The sequence below is a fragment of the Harpia harpyja genome, chromosome 16 (assembly GCF_026419915.1).
Source record: "Harpia harpyja isolate bHarHar1 chromosome 16, bHarHar1 primary haplotype, whole genome shotgun sequence".
Classification (NCBI taxonomy): domain Eukaryota; kingdom Metazoa; phylum Chordata; class Aves; order Accipitriformes; family Accipitridae; genus Harpia; species Harpia harpyja.
Genome location: NC_068955.1, coordinates 15,879,919 through 15,901,958, shown reverse-complemented (window position 1 = coordinate 15,901,958; position 22,040 = coordinate 15,879,919). Strand labels below are relative to the sequence as shown.

At 47.2% G+C, this 22,040-nt stretch overlaps 1 protein-coding gene across 2 annotated transcripts in view; it reads right to left on the bottom strand.

Annotated features, from left to right (window-relative positions):
* Positions 1-383: 383 nt before the first annotated feature.
* Positions 384-22,040, bottom strand: part of TSPAN32 (tetraspanin 32) — a 33,355-nt gene continuing 11,698 nt past the window's right edge. Inside the window, exons 4-8 of one of the 2 annotated variants that reach the window (XM_052811844.1) lie at positions 21,905-21,979; positions 7,438-7,539; positions 5,773-5,865; positions 4,049-4,132; positions 384-1,814 (exon numbers count right to left, since the gene is read on the bottom strand). In XM_052811844.1, the coding sequence (XP_052667804.1) occupies positions 1,719-1,814; positions 4,049-4,132; positions 5,773-5,865; positions 7,438-7,539; positions 21,905-21,979 (450 nt within the window). In that variant the 3' untranslated portion in view covers positions 384-1,718. Of the gene's footprint in view, positions 1,815-3,765; positions 4,133-5,772; positions 5,866-7,437; positions 7,540-8,126; positions 8,419-21,904; positions 21,980-22,040 lie in introns of those variants that run through there. The other variant, XM_052811845.1, reaches the window with a different exon arrangement.

The following is a 22,040-nucleotide window of genomic DNA, read 5'->3' as shown; positions in this document are numbered from 1 at the left end:
GTGGCCTGGACAATAGCAGCTGGAGCTCACAAGGGAGATTGTCTCTCTCCAGAGAGCAATACACTTCACAGTACATACATACATATAAGTGAATCTTTCCCCACTGCTAGAAAGTGGGTATATTGGCAAGTGCGTATCACCACTAAATCACTGCTAGACCAAGGCGTGTTGGTGACTGCCCGGGGGGAGCTTGAGTAATACTCTGGAGCAATTTGAACTTGATCCTGCTTCCAGTGAAGTCAATGGTGAAGCTGCGCTGGTTCCAAGGGAGCGGGACGAGGAGCGATAGCCCTTTCCCCATCCCCCAGCGCAATTCTTTCCAATGCAAGATATTTGCAGCCATGTTGAAATGCTAACCAGGTGCTGTAGGCTGTACAGCCAGGACCTGTCCCGAACATCAGCATGGGGGTTTCCACATTTACCTCAGTGAACAATTGCTACTTACTGTTTTGCATGGCTAAAAGCCACAACGAAGGAGAGGGCTGAAAGCTGTTGTTGGTTCAACAGGCATTTCACATAGCCATATAGCTTACAGCAGGTTTTCCAGCAGGTGCTAAATCTGTTGCAATGATGGGTTTCAGCTCAGAAGCGGCTCTGCCTCCTTGCAATGAGGGCAAAGCATGGCAGGGAGCCATCGTTTGAGCTAGACTGAGAGCAGAGTTCTTCAGTTGATTGAGGCTTTTCAAATTTCTGTTTATTATTGATAAGGTGATGTAAAGAGACATGGAGTTGGACATTGTATTGTTTGACCTGGCTGGAGATCAGTGCTGTTCTCTTATAGATTCAAACTTCAGTCCTGCATGTATGTGTAATGTCAAAGTCCTTTTGTATTGCACAGCAGTGTGGTGGGCTAGCGAAGCTAGATAAACACAGAGCTAAGGCTGGAAGTTGAACAAGCTCCTGTGAAATCTGTGTGGCATCAAGCTCTAGGAGGTTGACTAAATCCTAAGAATTAAAAAATAATGGTGTATTGCATTAGCAGGGAGGAATAACAGGGAGATATGCCCTTATGCTGGTCATTTGTTTCAAAGCTCATGCACTGCTTTCCGATTTTTTTCCCCCGATCTCTACCAAAAGCTCTGGCAGTATTTGAAAACAGAGAAAAAACAGTCATGATCATTGGATGCCTACATACTCGAGCATGATCAGAAATGTGCCCAAAGTCACTCATTACAAGTGTCCAGGCTAGGAGAGCACATTTCCTATCAGCAATGCCACGGTTCGCATCCACGTATTTGCCAATTGCACAAGAACGGTCCTGGGCTATGATCCAAAGCCATCTTCCTAGAAACGTTGCGTCTTTGGGGGTCACAGGGAACAGCTCAGATGACAGCGCAATAGAAGTTTGGTTTAATGCTGTAGTTCTTGCTGGGCTTTTCTCTCCGTTTTTGTCCTAAGGGACTGTTTGTGTCCTGCTTGTGGAGCTACAGCCCGTACGTCCCCCAGCGAGGCAATCTGCATCTCCGAGCCCAGGTGCATGTCTCAGTCCTTGTCTGTTTTTGGTGAAGGTGTGGGACTGCTCCTCCGCAGAGCATCGTCTGCTCTGACCAGCTCGGAAATGCACGAAATCTCGTAGTGCAGGAAGGGGAAGCGCCTGACACGTGTCCCACCACCTGCCCCCACGCAACGCCCTCCTGGGGGATTTTGTGGGTGACTTCAGACATCTTCCCGTGCCAAGAGCTGGCTCTACCTGGTAAGGATGCCCAGCTGGCGGGTTTCTACCTTTCTCGCAGGACGTATCTGCCTTTCCGTTCCAGGTTGCTGCTGAAGTGGATGGAGAACCAGAGGAATGAAGTCAGGATCATCCCATAAACCTAAAAGGAAATAAATGAGACAGACAAACAATTAAATGGCGAACTGATTGTGATGCTCTGTCTGTGCAAATAAGCAATCATAAATGTTGCCTGTTAGTCCACTTGGCACTTCTGAATTATCTGAATATCAGGATGTCACATTTTTCTTGAGAGCTGTTTTTCAGTAAAATGGTGAACACCAATTCCGACATGGGAGAGAAAAAAACCCCAACACATGGTTAAAGCATCTGATTGGAATTAACAGAGTGCGGCTCAAACCCAGTCCTAAAAATATCAAGAAATGAGATGAAACCAGGAAATTCAGATTTCAAATTCCTGCCATGAAACATTCCTCTATGCAAACAAACAGCGCTCTCATAATAGCTTTTTGTACAAATAACATAGGGAGAAAAAAACCAAACCTCATTTATTGTTCGGAGTAAAAAACCCAACAAAACAAAAAACCCTGACAAAACCCAAACCTTACCCCATGCACATGAATGGTTGTGAATGCAGAGAACCATATACTTCCTCTGTATTGTGATATTCTGCCTGGTATATCACACATCAGGATTTACACAGCCAACATATCAAAGGTAAGGCTGCTGTGGGAAGGATAACGAGGGCTGCAACAACGTGCTTTTTCCTAAAAGTCTGCCTTAACGCGCAAGGGCCTTTTTTATCTGGGGACATGTGTGCATTGTTGGCCGAGGGACGGTGACATGAGAGCAGCTATAGCCCTCATCATGTGCTTCCTTTGCATCCTGCCACCACAATAGTGAACCGTGCAGTGAGATTTCCTCTCGCGCACGCTTCAAAGACAGCTGCCTTATCTGGCTATAGCATCAAGCTGTGAAAAAAGATACATATGATAAAAACGCTCCCGCTTTTGTCTGAATATAGCTGCAGTGAAATTCCTCCTGTACCTGAGAAAAATTAGAAAGCGACACCAAATATTCACACATGACTTTACATTTATAGCCCCATAGCAATGCCTGATGGTTTTCCTAATTTACTACTAGCAGTATAAAATACAAAAGGGTTTGTTCCTCTGGGTTTTGTTTAGATGGAGAAGAGTCTTCTAACCCATAATTGTGCCAAGGCGGACACAAGTAGTAAAACAATCTCCAGACAGACATTCAGTCAGGAAAGGTCACCCCACCTGGGGCACAGCATGGAGACATGAGAGCAGACCAAACATCCCTTCGTGGTGAAGAAACGTCTCCTGGCGTTTTCTGGTGTGCTTCACCACACGTGCAGGGCCCTCGTGTAGAGGTAATTACAGTGATAGACCTCTGGCAAGCAGTGGGTGGGCATACGAGCAGACTTGTTTTAATCAGCGGTGCTCTCCAGCTCCAAAGGGACCGTCCCCACGCAGCCACCAAGCCCCTTCACCGCTGACAGACACACTCCTCTCGCAGCATTTCATATTTTCTTTCGTCCTCCCCCAAATAAGACTCACAAATTCAGGAAGGACCCTTTCTACCCAAGCCATCCTCCAAAGATGATCCTACCCCTCCTCTGCAAGATCCTCCTTCAGAGACAGTGCCCGAGAGCCCAGGCAACACGCTCTGCTCCTCTCCTTTGCAGCCTGCTCCTCATGAGCCTGTGCTTCACCCACCCACTGCCCGAGATGCACCTTACCGCATTCCTTAGTGGTCGTTAATAGGATGAGACCTTCCCTTCCTGCACAGCTCTCCAGCTAGCTTTCAAGACCTTCCAGCTCCAGCCGCACAAAGCGACTTCCCAAGCTGAGCTGGGAGGCAGCCAGCGAGTGCTGGGGAAGGAGAGGCAGCAAGTTTCCTAAAACATGGAGCTGTTACTGCACCTCCTTTTCCACAATTGCTGCTGGCTTCCCACCTCATCCGCAAGCCCTGTGCCAGTTGACATGGCCTCTTGCTTGCAGGAGAAGATGCACAGGCGAGTCTGGGCAGTTGAAACGCAAATGCTCTGCAGCCCGCTCCCACTGCTCCCCGCTCCCGCTGCTCCCCGCTCCCAGCTGCCGTGCCTAGTTTGGGCAGAAAAACCGTGCAGCGAGCCTATTTCTGCAGGAAGAGCCCTCTGGCCATCAGCCTGGCCAAGACACGTCCTGGCCCTTCCTTAATTTCCAGGGTGGAGTCTACCACCGCTTGTTTCTCTGCTGCCAGTCTCCAAAATCATCCGAAATCCTAGATTCTGGTGACTAATTTAGGATACATCTCCCCCGCTGGAGCCTGCCTCTTGGGACCAAAATGCAAAGGAACAGACATAGCTACCATGAAGCCGATGGTGACACCCAGGAGCGTGGAGATGAAGTCCATGTACTTCTTCAGAAAGTTGTGGATCTCTCGCAGGCAGTCCTGGGAGGAGACAGACACCCCTTGCAGCACGGCAGCAGCTCGGGGGGGGCTTCATCCCCCCAACAGTGCTGCTACGACCCCAAATAGAAACGGAGGCAAGGGGGGCACACAGCATTGCACGGCTGGGCTGCTCCGTGGGCAGCTCTCCTTTTTTTCTGCTGCTTGCTGCAACTTGGGAAGACAAACATCTGCAGTATTTTCAATTACTACAATACGCCTACGATTTTCTTGGTATGATGCGTTTTGGACTGTGGGGGATGTGTGCGCGCACAGGTAAGTGTGGTCATGCAAAAGCTTTTTTCTTTCCACCCACTGGAAAACGGAAAGAGGGAAATGAAAAGATGGAAAAGCAGAGCACACCATAATGCTAAATACGTTCCCCAAAGATACTAATGAACAGCTTTATTTCACGAGGTGTCACAAGCATTAATATACATTAGCCTTAAGCATGCCAGTGGCCCCATGGAAATCCAGGTGTTAGCCAAGAGACCCATTTAAAAAAATGCAAGAGCACGCCCTTGATGAAGTGATTTGCAGAGCGAGGTAACAGCGCTCAAAGCCAGGAGCGAATGTAGTGCAGCTACCAAAATTTGCAGTTCCCCAGGTTGCAAAATGCATCCTCCCACCCACCTGCCCCAGGTTGCAACCAGAGGAAACACAAACCATGAGCTGGGGGGGGGGAACAGAGTCACCCATACGGTGCCTGGTTTTGCTTTGCTCTCCCTTCCTGCTCTTTGAGCCGAGTTCGACCCTGCTTTGAGATGTGACATTCCCAGAGGCAGTGCTTTGAAACGCTGCCCCGCGGGCTGACGCACCCCCGCGCATCACCGTGTCCCATTAGACACTGTGTAAGCTTGACATCTTCGCTTAACAACAATGTTTTTGTATAGCTGTAGCAACACAGTTTTGTTTTTCCTAAGGACAACATACATATTGATGCTGGTGGCTTTAGCCACTTCAGCTGATTTGGCTGCTCCAGTGGAAGAAAAATAATCATACAATAGATTTGCTCAGAGAGTATGAAGTCTATGTTGCAGCTTCAGCGCAGAGGCAATCTAATACTGGTGGCTTCTCCATCAACCTCTCTGAGATACTGCAGACAGGAGGAATGAAGTGTATTTGATGAAGCTACTGCTGGGCATCATCATCCTGCTTCGTGAATTTCTCATTTTAATACCCATTTAATGCCCTGGGAAAAACAAATTACAGCAAATTCCATATTTGCTGTTAGTGGGAGACTTCTTAAGCCTCAGAAACTAGTGTCACGTGGAAAAGCCCAACTTTTTTTTGAGCTCCGACACGCCTGTGATATCTCACGCTCTCTGCACGCACAGGAGATGAGGAGGAAGCTGGAGGGAAATGACAGGCTGCAAACGCAAGCATTTTGAAGGCTTTCTAGAGCTGCAAAGGGAACCGCATCTGCGGGTGTGAGACCTGCTGATCCACCAAGGCTCCTCCAGTGGGTGAGACGCCTCCTTATTGAAATAACAAAACCCCAGCAAAACAAACCCCAACCCACAGCAACACCAACCCACGAAAAAGCCACAATTGTCATTAACACTTAAACACCAGCGAGGTTTTAATACTTTGCAAGTAGCAGCACAAACCCCACTGTGGGGTGGAAGAAACATTTCCCTTACCTGTTCCGCATCACCCTCCTGGCCAGGTGGGCACGTCTCGTGCTCAACATCGGTCGTGTCCCCAAATGGAGAGTGCTTCCCACAGCACAGGAACTGGAAGAGAGGGAGAGGTGTGCCAGCGGCTCACCAGGGCTCTCCCCTCACCACCAGCTGCTGCGGCAGGAGGTGCTGGCGATGGGCCACCCTTCCTCCCTGCTGCCCCAGGCAGGGCTATACAACCGGGGCTGCGAGGAGCAAAGCACGTAGGTATGCAATCGACAGCTCCAGCAATGGAGGTTAAATTCAGGGGAGGTGGATGGATCTAGCCGCAAACTTGCCCGTGGTCCTCCAGGACTGCTGCCTGGGGCTGGGGGCAAGCCCTCCCTCCGTGGTCACACCAGCTCTCACAGTGGCTGCTCTGGAAAACCCAGGGATGCACAGGCTCATGTTTCCAGCTCTTGTTATGGACTCGGGGGGGGTGGGGGTGTCCCCAGCAATACCCACTGTGGAGCTAGTTTCCTATAGCCATGGTGAACTGGACAGCTTGGAGCTCTGGCAGAAGGAGGAAAGGGGAAAAAAAAAAAAAAAAAAAAAAAAAAAAAAGAAGAGTAGAAGGACTGTTTCTCCATCAATTAAAGTGGCTAAAATAAGCAACCGATGAAGCTGGGTGTTGTGCCTGGTTCTCCTTGCCAAGCGGGACTCTGGGTGTGCTGCTCCACAGCCCTGCAGAGCAAGCACCACCACGCCTAGTCATGGCTCCGAGGGCCACCACCATCGTTGCAATGAGAAACATTTGCCCTTTTCTACATTTTGAGAAGCACGGGTGAAAGCAGCTTCGGAAAGTACTTGTTATGATGATTTAAGAAAACACAGAAGGATAAAGGGAGTTGCATGGGAGGTGTCTGGAAACAGGCGAGTGGAGCTGACCTTCCCGTCCAGCCCCGCTGCATGCCATGAACTCACTACCCAAACGGACCCTGGTGCGTAGAGGAGACAGCATCTCCTTTACTCAGCGGGGACCCAGGAGTTTCTCACCACGGGGGACATCCTCACTCATCTTCCGTGGCTTTGAGGACAAGCGTCCTCCCTGTGCTCCGGGCAACCACCCTTGGCCACCCACTGAGCTACAGAGAAGTCCCCTGCGCCAACAGCGACCTGGGTGGTGGTTTCTGGCAGCTTGCTAGCAGTCTCCAGCACTGCAAGAGGCCACGTAGCCTCCAGTACTCCTCAGCCATAGGCTCAAGGATAAACAGAAATAACCAAGTCCAAATACTTCTGATGGACAATGTGGAATTCTCCCCCTCTCTCTACCTGACTGGGGACACCAGAGGTGTATATCCACTTTCTCATACAACAGATAGGGAGCACGGCAGAGTGCCTGCCGAGACAGACTATATATATACATATATATCAGCTACAGCGTGGAAGCTTTGAAGATCTCGCAGCAGAGCGATGCTCAGGTAGGCAGCCCTTTCCTCCTGTTGATAATCTGGCTGGTCAAGCCTGGGAAAGGAAGAGTAGGAAGGGAGGAGCAGACCTCACAGCAGGCTGGAGGGCTCGGTTCCTGAGGGAAAACGGCACTGCAGCATCCATGAGGCAGAGCACAGGTGTCAGCCCCAGCCTGCTGAAACCATCGGGAAGATACCCCAGGGCAAGGTTTTCTGCTAAGGCTGAAAGACAACTTACTGCTTCGTGGATGGCAGTCAGCTCGTGCCTCCTGAAGCTGGAGGTGTTCCTCCTCACCTCCTCGTACACAAGATCGTACACATCCATCATGCTGTCTTCCACCTGCAATGAAAGCAGAGATCTGTACATGCAAAACACTGACCGCAGTCATCTCTGCAGGGAAATACGCTCCTCTCGCATCCACCCAGAAGCTCTCCCAGGTATAGCAAGACAAGCAGGGCAGCTGTTCAATGACCACCACGCAGCAGCAGGAGCTGCTGTATGACCCACCACACACCAAGGGGCACCTATGACATGGTGAGTCCCATAAGAGAGGCTGCAGTACTGCATGTGCGCCACCTTCTGCTATGTGTGGACCCTTCGGCATCACGCCGGGGTCTCACCAGCTGACGGCTGGAGCTTTTGGCCAGTTTTGGATTTAGCGTCAGAGAAGAACGCAGGTGCCTGTGACCAGCGTGCCTCCAAGTCCCTCTGCAGGGCAGGGATGACACCATCTCTCCACCCTGATGGGGGACTCTGAGGACAGGCACACGTGACTGTGAGATGCTAAAATACAAAGGTGAGAGGATCTCAGATGGCTGGTGTTATCCCAGTGACAGAGCAGTTCCTCCAAATAGAGCCAAAAAAATAACAGAGTGATTCAGCGGTGAATCAGACCCAAAATATTTACCAAACGTGTGAGAACTCACAGCTTGACAGATCCCAGTCAACTCCCGCTCGGGTTTCGAAGGAAAAAGTATGACAATTGCCTTCAGCGCCTGGAGTCAAAACCTTATTTCTTCCTTTCGTTTTCCCTCGCTTCCTCAGCGGCATGGATCCGAGCGGGCCTGCAGGCAGCGCTTGGCTTTCAGGAGGGAAAATCAATCGGCAAGACAGGCAGAGCGGGTGGCCGCATGGGGAGGGACAGGCGCTCCAGCAACAGAGACATCTCTCAGTGAAGCTTTTCAGCTCAGTCTTAAGGGGCTGCACTTGGAAATTACTCTAAGGGGGAAAAAAAAAGACCCAACGCTGTCTGCTCAGGGGTGAAACCAGGGTCATTCGAGGTGATTACAGCCATTACTGCAATATTGCTTGACTCTGCCTGGCTGTCCAAAATGCAAGAAACTAACAGAGGTTGATAACCAGGGAGGGGAGAGAGGGAGGTTGAGAAGATTACTTGTGTCCAACTCGGCTCCATGCCACCAGAAATAGAGTTTAAAGGCTCACATTGGAAGATTTTCCACAGCTATCAACACGGCACAGAAGTGGAGGGGTTTGGGGGTTTCTCTGCAGCAAAACTGCTGTCCCCCTGTGACACTCCATCACCCGTCATGGAGCAATCGGTAGGTGAGGCAGGAGCAACCCAGCTTTAACGAGAGAGGTATGATGACGGACGGGGCACAGATATTCTGAGCCAAGATAAAAATCCTCTGCAGCAAGGTACATGATGCTGAGCTGTGCCCCGCAGGTGAGGAGGGAGGATGCTCATTTTGTCACCCCCATGTATCAGAGTGCATCGAGTGGGATGGGCGCAGCAGCGAGACAAGATCCCTAGCAGACTCATGCACCATCCTTCTCCTGAACAAACCTTACACCCCAATAAAAAGGAAAACATCCAAGCTTTTCTAATTTCTTGTGGGCCATGAAATAGCTTTCCAGCAGCAGCAATCAAATTAATGGATTCAATAAAAAGAACGTCCATTTCCAGTAAAGAATTGGATTAAGAATAATGAAAAAAGAATAATCTTTTGACCTCCTCTTGCGGCCTCATGTTGCTGAGGAAGGAAGGAAGAACAGAGCAGCTAGCTTCTTAACCCAAGAGATTATTACTTTTCGAATATCCCAACCCCAGTCTAAGATGCAGGAGTAAAAACTATTTTGTGTTGTGACAACATAAATATGGGTCTCGGCAAGGTAATGGTGCTGCATGTGTAATTTTTGCCTTTTCTTATTTATCATTAGGCTCAGGGTGCTGAGCTTCCCTCCAAAAGGCCTAAATTTGGATGACTTAAAAAAAAAAAAAATTAAAAAATGGTTCAAGCAAGTTGCTATGTTCAAGCAAGGGTTCAAGGGTTGAAAGCAATCCAGAAGTTTAACTACTTCTAAAGGTCTACTGAACTCTGGGCCAGAAAATGTTGGGACAGGTAGTTTTAAGCCCTCTGACTTGGTGGGGCACATTCCCCAAAACCTCATGAAAACTGGTAAAAATGCTCCTTTGACTGCAGTGAGTTTTGGGCTGGATCTGGCTGCTTACTTTACAACTGTATTCAACTTAAACCAAGGTAAGATGAGACTTTGTCCAGTGATATTTCATCTGCAAAGACCATCACAGGCTCCCTAGCAGCAAAGCAGGCTCTGACCATGCCATCAGAACCAATTCACTATGCAGGAAAGTCAATAAACCTCAGGGCTCAACTGAGGCTGATGTCCTCCTCAGCAGCTTCTCCGGTGGTCATCCTGCACTAAGCAACCTGGGAGGAAGGCAGGTGAGCTGCCCAGATGTTGACAGCTGCTGGCCGCTGCCTAGAGCTGCCTGCGCCTGCTGCCAGACTGGCAAGCTCCTGCCGGCTGCATGACACCACGAAAGCATCGCTTTGATCAGGAGAGCTCCTGCCTGATGCAGTGGTGCATGTTTGCACCTTCCTCGTTATGTTAGGTACCATGCAACGACATTAAATATCGAGATTAAGGCTGTTTGAAAGATAAGAGTGGATAGGAAGGAATCGAAGGAACAAGATGCCCATAACAAAGCTGTGGCAGAAAATTATTCCAGCTGTTGGAAACAATAAGGGAAGAAAGCACGAGCAGTCACCGTTTCATAGTCAGCTCGACTACAGTAACGGTGACAACGATGAGGGTAATCTCCAGGTACATAATGACTACTAAAGACTTTAATTGCACCCTGTTTCTGAGCTGGCTTCTCAGTTATTTACTGATTTTTTTTTTTTTTTCATTTTGTCAAGCAGCCTCCAAGAACTGAAAGCACAAGGGATTAAATGGAAAGTGTTTTATAGCAATAATTTCCTTTTAGAATGTGTGTCTCGGCAAGCCTAAGAGTACAATTTGCTGATTAGTCGTTCTCAGCATTTCTATCTAGCAATTATATCTAGCATTTATATCCAGCTATTATCTGAATACACTATTCAGATCCTAGTAAGGGAATATAAAACTACAAAACCATTTTTTAAAGAGTGACTTCAAGAGCTGACTGTAGTTCCTCCACATCATCCTTCTGATTTCTGCTAGGATCATTTGATTTTGGAGGGGAAAATTGCTGTCTTTGTACAATGCAGCGGTCTGTTTTCAAAGATTCCTGCAGAGAGCTTTCTCATTTAAATATTTCAGAGGTAGGTATAAAGTACTAAATCTCAGTATTTATCACTGGCTGTTTCCTTCTGTGCAGGAGACTGTGCCACAGAGCATAGGAGAGGTCTAGTTTAATAAGAGACATACGAGAGCAAAAGATTGCACTAACAAACCATCATTTTAGCAACTTTTCTGCCTAGGATGGGGTCATGTTTATACTCAGAGCTACAGCCAAGCTCTGAAGCACTGGTTGTGCGTGGCAGCATCTATCCAGCCCAAAATGTCATGCTAACTCATGCATGCCTAACAATGTAAAAAATAAAACCTGAAAGCATGAGACAGTCACCAGGTGGTTTCATGACCTATCCTTATTTGCAACATAATTTTATCCACCAGGTGCAAGTTCATCCCTGTATTTTGCTTTGATCTGGGACATAACACAGTGAAGAGCTAGACTGCAGCACTGCTTTGTACTCAATTGCCATCCTCAACAGATGCCCATCGCACACTCCATTGATGGGCAACTTTGAGACCATTGCCTCAAAATAATTTTCTTTTTCCATTTCTTACACCAGGTGTTGGAGAAAAAAAAATTAAAAATAATCAGAGTGCTTTCTCTCATGGTTAAGAAACATGATGCCTTTTAAGTTTGCGTGGTTATGCTGATACTGTTAATAACATGCTTTAAGAAAACCACAGCTGTGCCCCATCCTTTAACTCAGACAGTAGTTAGCACATAATGGAGAAGAGCACACAGCTGGAGAAGAGAAAGTCTGTCTGGGCTTCTTTTTGAAAGGTCTTACACTGCCCCCACACATAAGCATCATTATGGTCAAGTGGATTGCTCTCCCTTGGAAGGAGACTGCCCCTGCGATGCTTGTCAGTAAAAAACCAATAGCTGAAGACGAAGCATCAGCTGGGCTTTGGCTTAAGAAAAATCTCCAGGTTAAGTGATATGGAGGTCACACCTTACAGCAATTCTTTTCCAGGAAGAAGTTGGGTGAAAAGTTCCAGCTCTAAATTAGTCAAATATAATTGCCGTCTCCCGTTTCCGCCTATGTTCCTTAATGAAACATTCATTTAGGGATGATATCGATGGGTTGCTGGATACAACAAATGGAAAATCACCACTGAGATTGATGCTGCTGACTCCAGCTGACTCAATAGAGTAACATTTTTCACTTAAAGTAAAAGAAAGAAGGAATTTTGAGATTGTTTATCATCCTCTAAATCCTTTATCCCCCAAGAAGCAGAATTTATGACTGCAGAAAGGCATTTACACTAAGCCATTAGTGTTCTTGCCCTTGGCTATTAGAAACTAAAGCAAATTTCAGTCTTACCTCCTTCAAGAGGAAAATCGACATTTTTGACTTAGGTTATTTATCAAGGATAATATTTTACCTGTGTTGTGGTTTAACCCCAGCTGGCAACTAAGCCCCACACAACCACTAGCTCACTCCCCGCTGCTGGAATGGGGAAGAGAATCAGAAAAGTAAAAGTGAGAAAACTCATGGGTTGAGATAAAGATGGTTTAATAAGCAAAGCAAAAGCCGCGCATGCAAGCAAAGCAAAACAAGGCATTCATTCACCACTTCCCATCAGCAGGCAGGTGTTCAGCCATCTCCAGGACAGCAGGGCTCCATCACACGTAACCGTTACTTGGGAAGACAAACGCCTTCACTCCAAACGTCCCCCCCTTCCTCCTCCTTCCCCAGGTTTACATGCTGAGCATGACGTCCTATGGTCTGGGATATCCCTTGGGTCAGTTGGGGTCAGCTGTCCCAGCTGTGTCCTCTCCCAACTTCTTGTGTCCCCCCAGCCTGCTCACTGGTGGGGTGGGCTGAGAAGCAGAAGAGGCCTTGACTCTGTGTAAGCACTGCTCAGCAGTAACGAAAACATCCCTGTGTTATCAACACTGTTTTCAGCACAAATCCAAAGCACAGCCCCATACCAGCTACTATGAAGAAAATTAACGCTATCCCAGCCAAAACCAGCACAATCTGTAACTGGATTTGGAACAGAAAGATCAGACAAGGAGGTCAGCCTTCAGTTCCTGATCCCTTTGCAAGCCAGATGTGTCAATGAATCACCCTCCCACTGCCAGTGAATACCCATGCCTAGGCAACCTGAGCTAGTCGCTTAGATGTACATTGGAAAACTAATGTAGACTCGTATCAAGCACAACGGTTTGAGACTTACTCAGTGAACCATCTTTACAACAGTCGTTGGCCAAAAATCCCTCTGCAAAGCTGGAGCTCAAGGAGAATGTAGTGAAAAGAGATGTCAGGACTGTCTCAAAGACAAGCTCTCCTTTCTACTTAAAAGGAATGCTCTTGATAGGGCAGAGGAGAAAGAGGAGCATGGCTATCAGAAGGACGATCCTCCTCTCCTGTGGCTTTTTGTGCCTTCAAGGTACCAAACCAAGCACATGTGCTGCAGCCTCAGTAGAAACTGCAACCTCAGCACTTCATGTTCTCTCAGAGTCACCAAGAAGGATGTACTCACTAGCATCACTCAGAAACATCCCTTCAGCAGCAGCTACCACAGACTCCCTCGCTTAGCTATAAACTGCAAGTTAATCAGTTAAGATGTGAAACTGGAATAAAGTGGTTAAGTCACTCAAAATCCTTCCTTGCTCCAGCGAGAAAAACACTTCTGCATTTTGCTATCTCCGACTTCCCTTTCCTCCCCACACATTCACAGCATGTCAGAAGGGGGCAGGGGGGCAGATGCAACTGCTTGGGTTTGGATAAAGCAACGATGCAACTGCAATGAAACAGAGGAGGGGAAACTGCTCTGGGTGCTTTAGCCAGGTTGCAGAGCAACTCCCACCACGTGGATCGAGCACAGGGTGAGATGGGGTGCCCCCATCCCATGCTTGACCAGGCTGTCATTGCTGTATCTAACACGGTCTTTACAGCTTGCTGCAGCTTTGGATTTCCTTCACAGCATGTCAGTTCCCCTCCTCTCCAGTCTTCCTCAAGCCAGTCAATCCCAGCTGCAGAAATCCAGCCAGCGCTGCAAACCAGAGCGGCCTTGAGGTCCCCCATGGAAAATTGCACAAGATAAGAAGGTGCCGCTCCCCCTCTGACTGCCGGTGGTCTCTGGAGACCGCTGATGTGCAAAGATCCAGGGGAGGCTTTTATCTAAATGGTTTTCACCTTTTCTTTCCAATATCTATACGTAGATATAGATTTTATATGTAGATATAGATAAAGATATATATTTAAAAAACAACCCATACGCGCACTTCCCCCCACTTTCTGGTATTGCAAGAGGATCAGGCAAACCCTGACCATCTTTTGGTCCATCACTGAGGGAACAGACAGAAGGAGAGAGAGCAAAACCCATCATGGAACAAAAAATTCAGGAAAAGCAAAGCCTTACAAAGCTGCTTCTCTCCGATCCCAGTGCTTCCATTGGGTCCTTGCACAAAACATTTAAAACAGGAGATACACCGCTCACATCTTCCTCATTTCCCATCTCCACATCCCAAAACAACAGCAAAAGTCTAGCTGTATGGGTGCTATACATCCTGCTCAGCCAGTGGGCAGGGGGACATCAGAGCCTCCTGTTCAACCAAGCCATAAACCCCCTGGGGCCACCTCTGCACTACTCAGATGCAGCCAGGAGCATCACTTTGTGACTGGGGCACAGCACCAGATGCTTATAGGGAAGCGCAGAAAACCCAGGTGGGCAGTTAATCACGAGCAACGAGTTTTTTCCCTAAATCCTTCAGATCTGGGGCTGCACCCCATGTGAGTGACACCAGCCCCAGTGTATCAAGGTCCTCTTGGTTCTTGGGGTTGTTTTTTTGTTTTGTTTTGTTTGCTTTTTGTTTGGTTGGTTTTTTTAAACAAACTTTAAGTATTTCAGTCCATTTCATAACAGAACTGCAAAACCAACAGGCTGCCAAGGGCCCACACTGACCCTTTACGCTCCCGTCATTCAAGACACACAACCCAGCAATTTATGAACCTCCCAACATTGTGATCAAATTATCTCAATCATCCCTGCTCTCTCACCCCTAGTACTTGAAATCAGCACCAGGCAAGACTGCTTCCCAACAGAAAGTATTGAAAAACATTGAAAACAGTTTTAGCTTAAAAAAAAAAGTTTTATCAGTAATAGAGCTAGCCCCAGGGCAGCACTGTTGCCTCCGAGCTGGTGGTGGCTGCCCCGCTGCGGTGAGCGTCCTACAGCCGCCTGAAGGTTGGATGTGCCATGGTGACGGCAACCATCCGAGTGGCCTCAGGTACCACGGCTGACGCTGCTTGAGATGGGAGCTCCAGCTAACGCTCTGCCACAGTGAGTAGCAGAAACGGGGCTGGGCGGGTTCAGCGTCAGGGCAGCAATAAATTATAAAACCCATGAGTGCTACTGCCTGCGTGGTGCCTCAGACAAAGGAGAGCAGTGTCTCACTGGGGGGAGCGGCCGTTATTGTGTGATGAGAACATAAACACTAGGAAGGAGTCACGATATTGAAAAACGTTAAGGAAGGGGGAGGGGTTTCCCCCCTTTTTTGTTTTTCCCATGGACTTCAGAGACTGAGAAAAGCTCGGCGCTTACCTTAAAGTGATTGTACCTGGCAGAATAACAGCAAGAGCAAGGAGGACATCAGATTATTCACAGTGTTTTCACAGCCAAATCACTGCTTTTTGAAAATGCCCTTGGAAGACCCCCGTGAGCAGCTACAATCCTGATCCAGCCCCACTGAATCAAAAAACAAAAGGAAACTACCTGTATGCTTCGGGTCTGGTTTCAGAAAGCACCTGAACAGACCTTCTGCTTGTGTTTAAGTCCCATTAAAATCTCTAGGATTTAAGCCTGCATCTAAGCATTGCCTTCAGATGAGACGGACTGGACCCTGTAAGAGTTTGCCCCAACACGCACCAGCAGCAGCGGTGACAGACACAAACACACCCTGGAAAAACCACAGGCTTGGTTTGCCACTAGAAAGACCTCTGCAATCCTACTTCAGAAATTACGTGGGAAGTGCTGGGTCACTCCTTGCATACCCGCAGGAACAAGAGGTGCATGTGCACGTGCTGGTTTTCTGCATGCAAAGACAGGATTCGCCTCCTGGAGACCCAGGCAATGCTGCGCCTGGTGTTGCAAAGGTGCTGGTTTGGAGGAAGACCTACAGACAGAAGACCAGTGCTAATCCCATACACAGTGAAGAGAGCAAGGAAGCTGCCCTTTTCAAGAATGAGCCCCAGGTGCAGCAATGTTTGTTATTTCACAGCTGCAACTGTTAATTCCAGCTTTGCACCCCCAGGCCTTGTTAGAAAATCACCATCTCAAAAGATACCACCTTGCTCACTAACAAAGCATAAAAGACTCTGTTTCCTCTTCCCAGCATGAGGAGGGGAGAGCAAACAGGTTCCTCTCAAGAAAGTTTCAAGCAGAGCAAGACTGCAGGAGAACTGGAGTGGGCATAGGTGGCTTGCGTTCCCCGCCCACAAAAAGCTAAAACCTCACATTTATTCTCCAAGTACAAGCAGTGCAACACAAAGAGGCTAATGCTTTGCTACACATGCGGAGCTGAAAGCCACTGGTGAAACCTCCTTTTGAAACCACCCAGCAACCTGAGAAACCATTTGGTAATTAAGAGATTGCCATATCGTTGCAGCCAGTGCAAATCCAAGCCACCTCTTCATCCAAAGGATGTGGGAAATCAGGCCTTTACGCCAGAAGTACGGGCAACTACTTGCACCAGTTTCAAATTTTCCCAAGTTGGGAAATCATAATTTAATCAGTTTTAAGCTAACATTTACCTGTGAATGAATTTCTGTAATTAAAAAGCTCGTTCTGTTGCAAAACTCCTTTCATGTTGCAGCGATTTTATTTTTGCTGATTCACCCTGCCATCCTGACCGGCTTATGGGGCCGGCATCGCAGGGCTGCTGGAAGGATCTAAGCTGCTGGAGAGAAGCGGAACAACAGATGACACGACACTGAAACTCCTCCGGCCTCTTTCACAGCGGGGACCAGAACGAAACCCCAAACCTATTTTTGTGTTGCTTAGTAAGGGTACCAGAAGTCTTTTATACTGCAGCTGCAAGGCGACCCTTTCCTCCAGCCTCCGCAGGCAGGTTTTTAAAGCAGCAGTTAATGGGTGAGAAGGGAAGCTGGGGAGGAGGAGGAGGAGGAAGCAGCAGCCTTCTCCACCAACTGTGCCAGATGTGCGATAAGTCCCTTCTACGTCCTTCTCTGCATCCCAGGCCCCAGCTGCATTGGACACTAAGACTAAGAGACCTCACTTAAACAGGCAGCGGTTTGTGGGAAAGGAGCTGCCATAAAAATAACTTTGGAAAACAAGACTCAGCTCTTTGGCTTCAGGAACCAAGACTTCCTCATGTGGCTGAAAACCACCCGAAAACCTCATAATTTCCACGGTTACCACAGCTGCTCCATCAAAGGTGCTCGCATAGAGGTCATCCTCCCTGCCCTCCCTTGTATGTTGGTCTCTCATTTGCTTTGATTGCACCACCGCTGTTGTTCCTCAGACGGGTTTGTGACACTTTCCTACCAAGACCACATCTCCCACCAAGACCACCTTTTGGCCAGATGGCCCATAGGGAGGGCAACCAAACGTGCTCCTCACCCTTGTGGGGACCCTTGTCTGCACTAGGTCAGGTGTGGAAAGGGATTGACTCTCTTAAGTGATTTGGGCCAGACAGAAAAGCACACCAGAGTTTCACAGGGGCTTGGACGCCAGGCTGGGGTGTTTCTGGAGCTGTGGGCTTGAGAGCGTGATGGGACGGGGGTGAAGGAGGAGTGCTGGGTGCAGCAGGTGAGGATGGGGCTCAGGAACAAGCCAAGCTAGAAAATACTGAAACGTGAACAGCTCAGCACTACAGCTAGCAGGAGAAAAGATCCTTCAACAACCTTCAGATTACAAATATTTTCATTTCAGATTTTCCTCTGAGCAGCCGACCTGCCCAGAGAAGTTCTGACACCTCTCCAAGTGACGGCAGCAACTTTTCTGTTGGTGCCATTGGCTAAGAGGCAAAGTGTTTCTTTGTAAACAGGGGCTAGGTGCTCACAGAAAGGCTGCATGCTGGCAAGAGAGGTAGAGGATCTACGATGTTACTCTGACTTACTTGTTCTTCCCCATTTTGTCCACCATTTTCTTTGCAGAACCTACCGGAAAACATACTTTGGGAATGGGTAGGTTATTAGTTCCTCATTAAAAGTACTTTAACGCAGACAGAGGGATGCAAAGCAGCCTGAGAAGACAGTATGGGGGAGGCCTGGACCTCACAGAACCCATTCACTGGCCACGTGGGTGGGTCAATAGAGCAGGAATAATTATGATGCTGAACAGAAGGATCAACCTTTTAGGACAAAGCACAATAAATCTCAGATTCATGATTTTGCATGTCTGGTATACATTATTTTAAGAATAAAGACTATGGTGACACCGAGTCTATCTGGAATGCAGGTAACTTGAAATTAAAACGTGGCATCTGTCTGAAAGAATTCGTTCAGGAGCTACAGAAGGTCACAAAAGCAGAAAAGAATGGGAAATGAGATGATTCACATTTTGTTTACAGTGCTCAGGTGTGAAAATATCAAATATTTACAAATAACTCTTCTTTTTTCCTGTCCTGCATAGCTTCTCTGTAAGAAGTACTGTAAACAGGGCTCTGAAAGAGTCACAAAGGCAAAAAGGGCATCTTGCTTTCATCATGTTCAAATGACATTTCTCTATCCACTGCCTCTTGAAAATAACCATCAAAACAGTTTTTCAACTGAATATTGGGCTTCTCTGTTTCAGATCATTTTCTGTAAGAGGGGTCTGCTTTATGAAGGAAATCCAGATTTTTTTTTTTTTTTTTTTTTTGTGATCAAGAGGAGTAAACCACCGAGAGCATCTGCTGTGGTTTGGAGCAGGAGGGATGTCCCATCTCCTGGCTTGCAGAGGGAAGGGAGGGCTCCGCTTTCAGTGCTGCCTTCATTTGGCACCTCACCTGTGGGGAGGGAGAGGACAGGCTCTACCAACGCCAGCTCTCAGCTGGCATTTCCAAACTGAACAGGTCGATTTTCTGTCTGGCTTTTCACTGGAAAGTCAACGTATTTTGCATGGGAAAAATGCAAATTTTTGTTTTAGCCAGGATCGGGGGTAGTAGCCCCTCAGTGCTCTCAGAGGCACTGATTCAGGCACGTGTAATGGGCATATTCATCCATATGCAGTTTTACATCCCCAAATTCTCTTCCTTTCTTGATAGCTATGTACATCCCATCAGGCTTACAAGACACCCATCAGTTTGGCTGAGTTTGATTTTTCCCCCCTGTATTTCCACAAGTAACTATTTCTGACAGTATGGACATGCAGTAGGCTAGGGGGTACACCAGCTTTAATTTTGCTCTTTACTTTGAGGAAGTCAGACAGACAAATGGCTCCATAATGAAAGCCCAGGAGTCTTCCTCTTGCTCCATTCCGTTTTCTGTACCACTGCATTACCTGCCTTTCTGTCCTGGAGGGGCAGTGACATCTGCAATTCTCTCTCACATCTGCATTTCTCTCTCACATCTGCATTTCTCTTACTGGTGAGAGAGGTTACCTTTCAAGCGAAACCGAATTTCCATCTGTTTTGTAAGTGACACTCTTAATTAAATCTTTCCTCATTTATATTCTCTGTTTCTCTTTGCATTTTAGGAAGCAGAGAAACCCAAGACGATCTCTAATTTTTTTTTAAATTTTTCTGTTGTCAGAAACACTGCTGGTTTTCTTTACCCAGAAAGTAAACATTTTACAAAAAAACCTCATTTTGCCCAGTGGAAGCTGTTTTGCTTAAAGAAAGCCAACCAACTACTAAAGCTAACCATAACACATGGGTGCATTTATGGGCAGGGCACTCAAAGCAAAAAAACAGAAAAATAATTTGAAGTAAAAACAGATGTAGTGATGAAGAGATATACAGACAAAGTAATCTCCTTTAAGTATTTTCAGCAAAGTATTTTTTTGAATGGCACATCCCTGTATTAACCCAATATACAACTTTTTCTTGCAGCCTTTTTACACCCTACTCCATGTTTGTGGATTAAAAAGTATAACTAATGAGTCTATTTGGATAACACAACTTCACAAGACCAACCAGATACACTTTCTGGTGCCATTTCTCCATTACTAACACAGCTTTTGTTTCAATCTCTTATTACAAACTTCTGCAGAAGAAGGAGGAAAGTGTGCTCAAGGCCTCCCTTCTCTGCTGGCCATGAAAACAAAATTATTTCCATATTAAATTGTTAGTGTGAATATAATAAATTTCAATAGTTTTGCCTGAAACCAAGGAAAAGGCTGTGAAAAGACTCTTTTTCAGGGATGTCTCAGCTCTGATTGAATCCGCTTCAGCCAGGTAAGTGTGGAGATAAAAGATGCTGCTGTGCCATCAGCACTCACCCTAACGTTTCCAAAGCAGCTGGACAAATTCACAGAGGAAAAATCCACTGAGAGCATTAAAGGCAAAGGCACCAGCCAGTGCCACCAGCAGGCACCTGAGCCACAAGCTGTTGGCATCTGAAAAAGCATTGCCTTGTGCTCGCTGAGTTTTTATGCTCCTACCTTGGCCAACAGTGGGTGTGCCTGTCCCTTTGGTCTGATCCAGCGTAGCCATCTCTGTAGTTCAAAGGATTTTCAACTACTGTGGCCACTGGGCAGCTCTGGACAAATTTTCTAGAGAAGCAGGACCTTACCCCTCACCTTAACCTTGACTTTGCCCTTTAGACTTCTGCTTCCAGAAGGACTGGATTTTAATTTTTGCACAGGACACTGACCATTACGGGACAGGGCTTCTCATCCCCAAGACATGCAATTGCCACAGTCCTAGCATGGATTGAGTCTCTGGGGTTTTGATGGAGTTGTGCTCCTCCAGCACAGAGTGAAATCTCACAGCCAGCTTTCCGACACACTGGTCTTCAATCCCCCACAACATCTGTAGACCCTAAAGAGATGAGCTGGCAGAATCAAGGTGACCCTAATCCACTGGGATGATGTTTCACATCACTCATATCCTCATTGCTGGTCAGAACACTGCAGGTTGTGGCATGTGCCTGGGGCTGGGGAGGAGCAAAACAGAGACGGGGACCGACCCACTGCATGAAACGTCTACCAAAGTCCCAAACACTTACCCGAATTACTGTTAGATAATTTGGATACTTGCCTAAAATATCAGTGTTCTGCTTTCAAAAAAAGAAGTCATGATTTCTTTGTACTCCTAAGTCTCTTTTTTTTTTTTTTTTTTGAGTGCAGGGACGCAGGAAGGGGAATTAAGACCAAGCAGCAACAAATTTCTCCAAATGGGAAGAGGAATAAATATACAAAAACCAAATTATACCAGATTAGGAAAGGGTTAAAAAAGTATAAACTTCTTTAGGCTGCTAAATATTAAAATCCATTTCCGATTTCCCCAACAGAACTGCTACCCTGGCCCCAGGGGCATCCCAGCCCCAGGGTAAGGGTACCCAGTGCGATGTGCAGGGCTGCCCTTTAGCAACTCTGCATGCCTCGACTCGACTTCCCCAGCACCTTGCATCCATCTACCACAGCACCAGCAAGCTCTGGGTTAACAATTCAAAACCCAACTTTCTTGCAAATTCGACCTCATACAATCTTCTCTTTCTGGTCCAATGTGACAGTGACCCAAACCGTCATTTTTCACACTAGTGTTTTTATTGTACCACTGCTGCTGGTTAATAAATACATCTCCTCGGTGCTTCTCCGGCCATTGCCAGAGACAACCTGAACAGTCACAACCTGCCACTGCCTTTGAACAGAGGGTCCCGATTGACATTAGCAGGAATTAGAGCTGGCTGGAAATGACTTTTGAAAAGTCGAGCATCTCATTTAAACCAAACCAAACCAAAACACCCCCTGCAAAAAAATCCCAGAGCTATTTAAAACGAGTCTTGCATTTTGTTTTCCCTTCTGGACAAAGCATTTGCCCTGCGTGCGGGTTTCCATGGCTTCTCCCTTCAGATGACCCCACTGGAGAGGCAGCTAATGAAGGCAGCCCTGTTCTTGCAAAGGACGGATGTGACAGGGCATGCATCTGATAGACCTCAGCATGGATGGCTTAATTACCACCAGATGTCCCTTTTATGGGAGAAATAGTTGCTACAAAAAAAATCTCTCTCTGACGAGATGCTGGTGGTATTTCCTAGCAGCCAACGCTTACCTCTGTGCTGTGCATGTATCTCCAGCAGGCAGCTGGGATCAATCCGCAGAAAGCCAGAGCAAAACAGAAAAATCCCTGAGGATAAAGAGGAAAAATACCATCAGTTACAGCATGGGGAGAAAAATATCCATTTGAA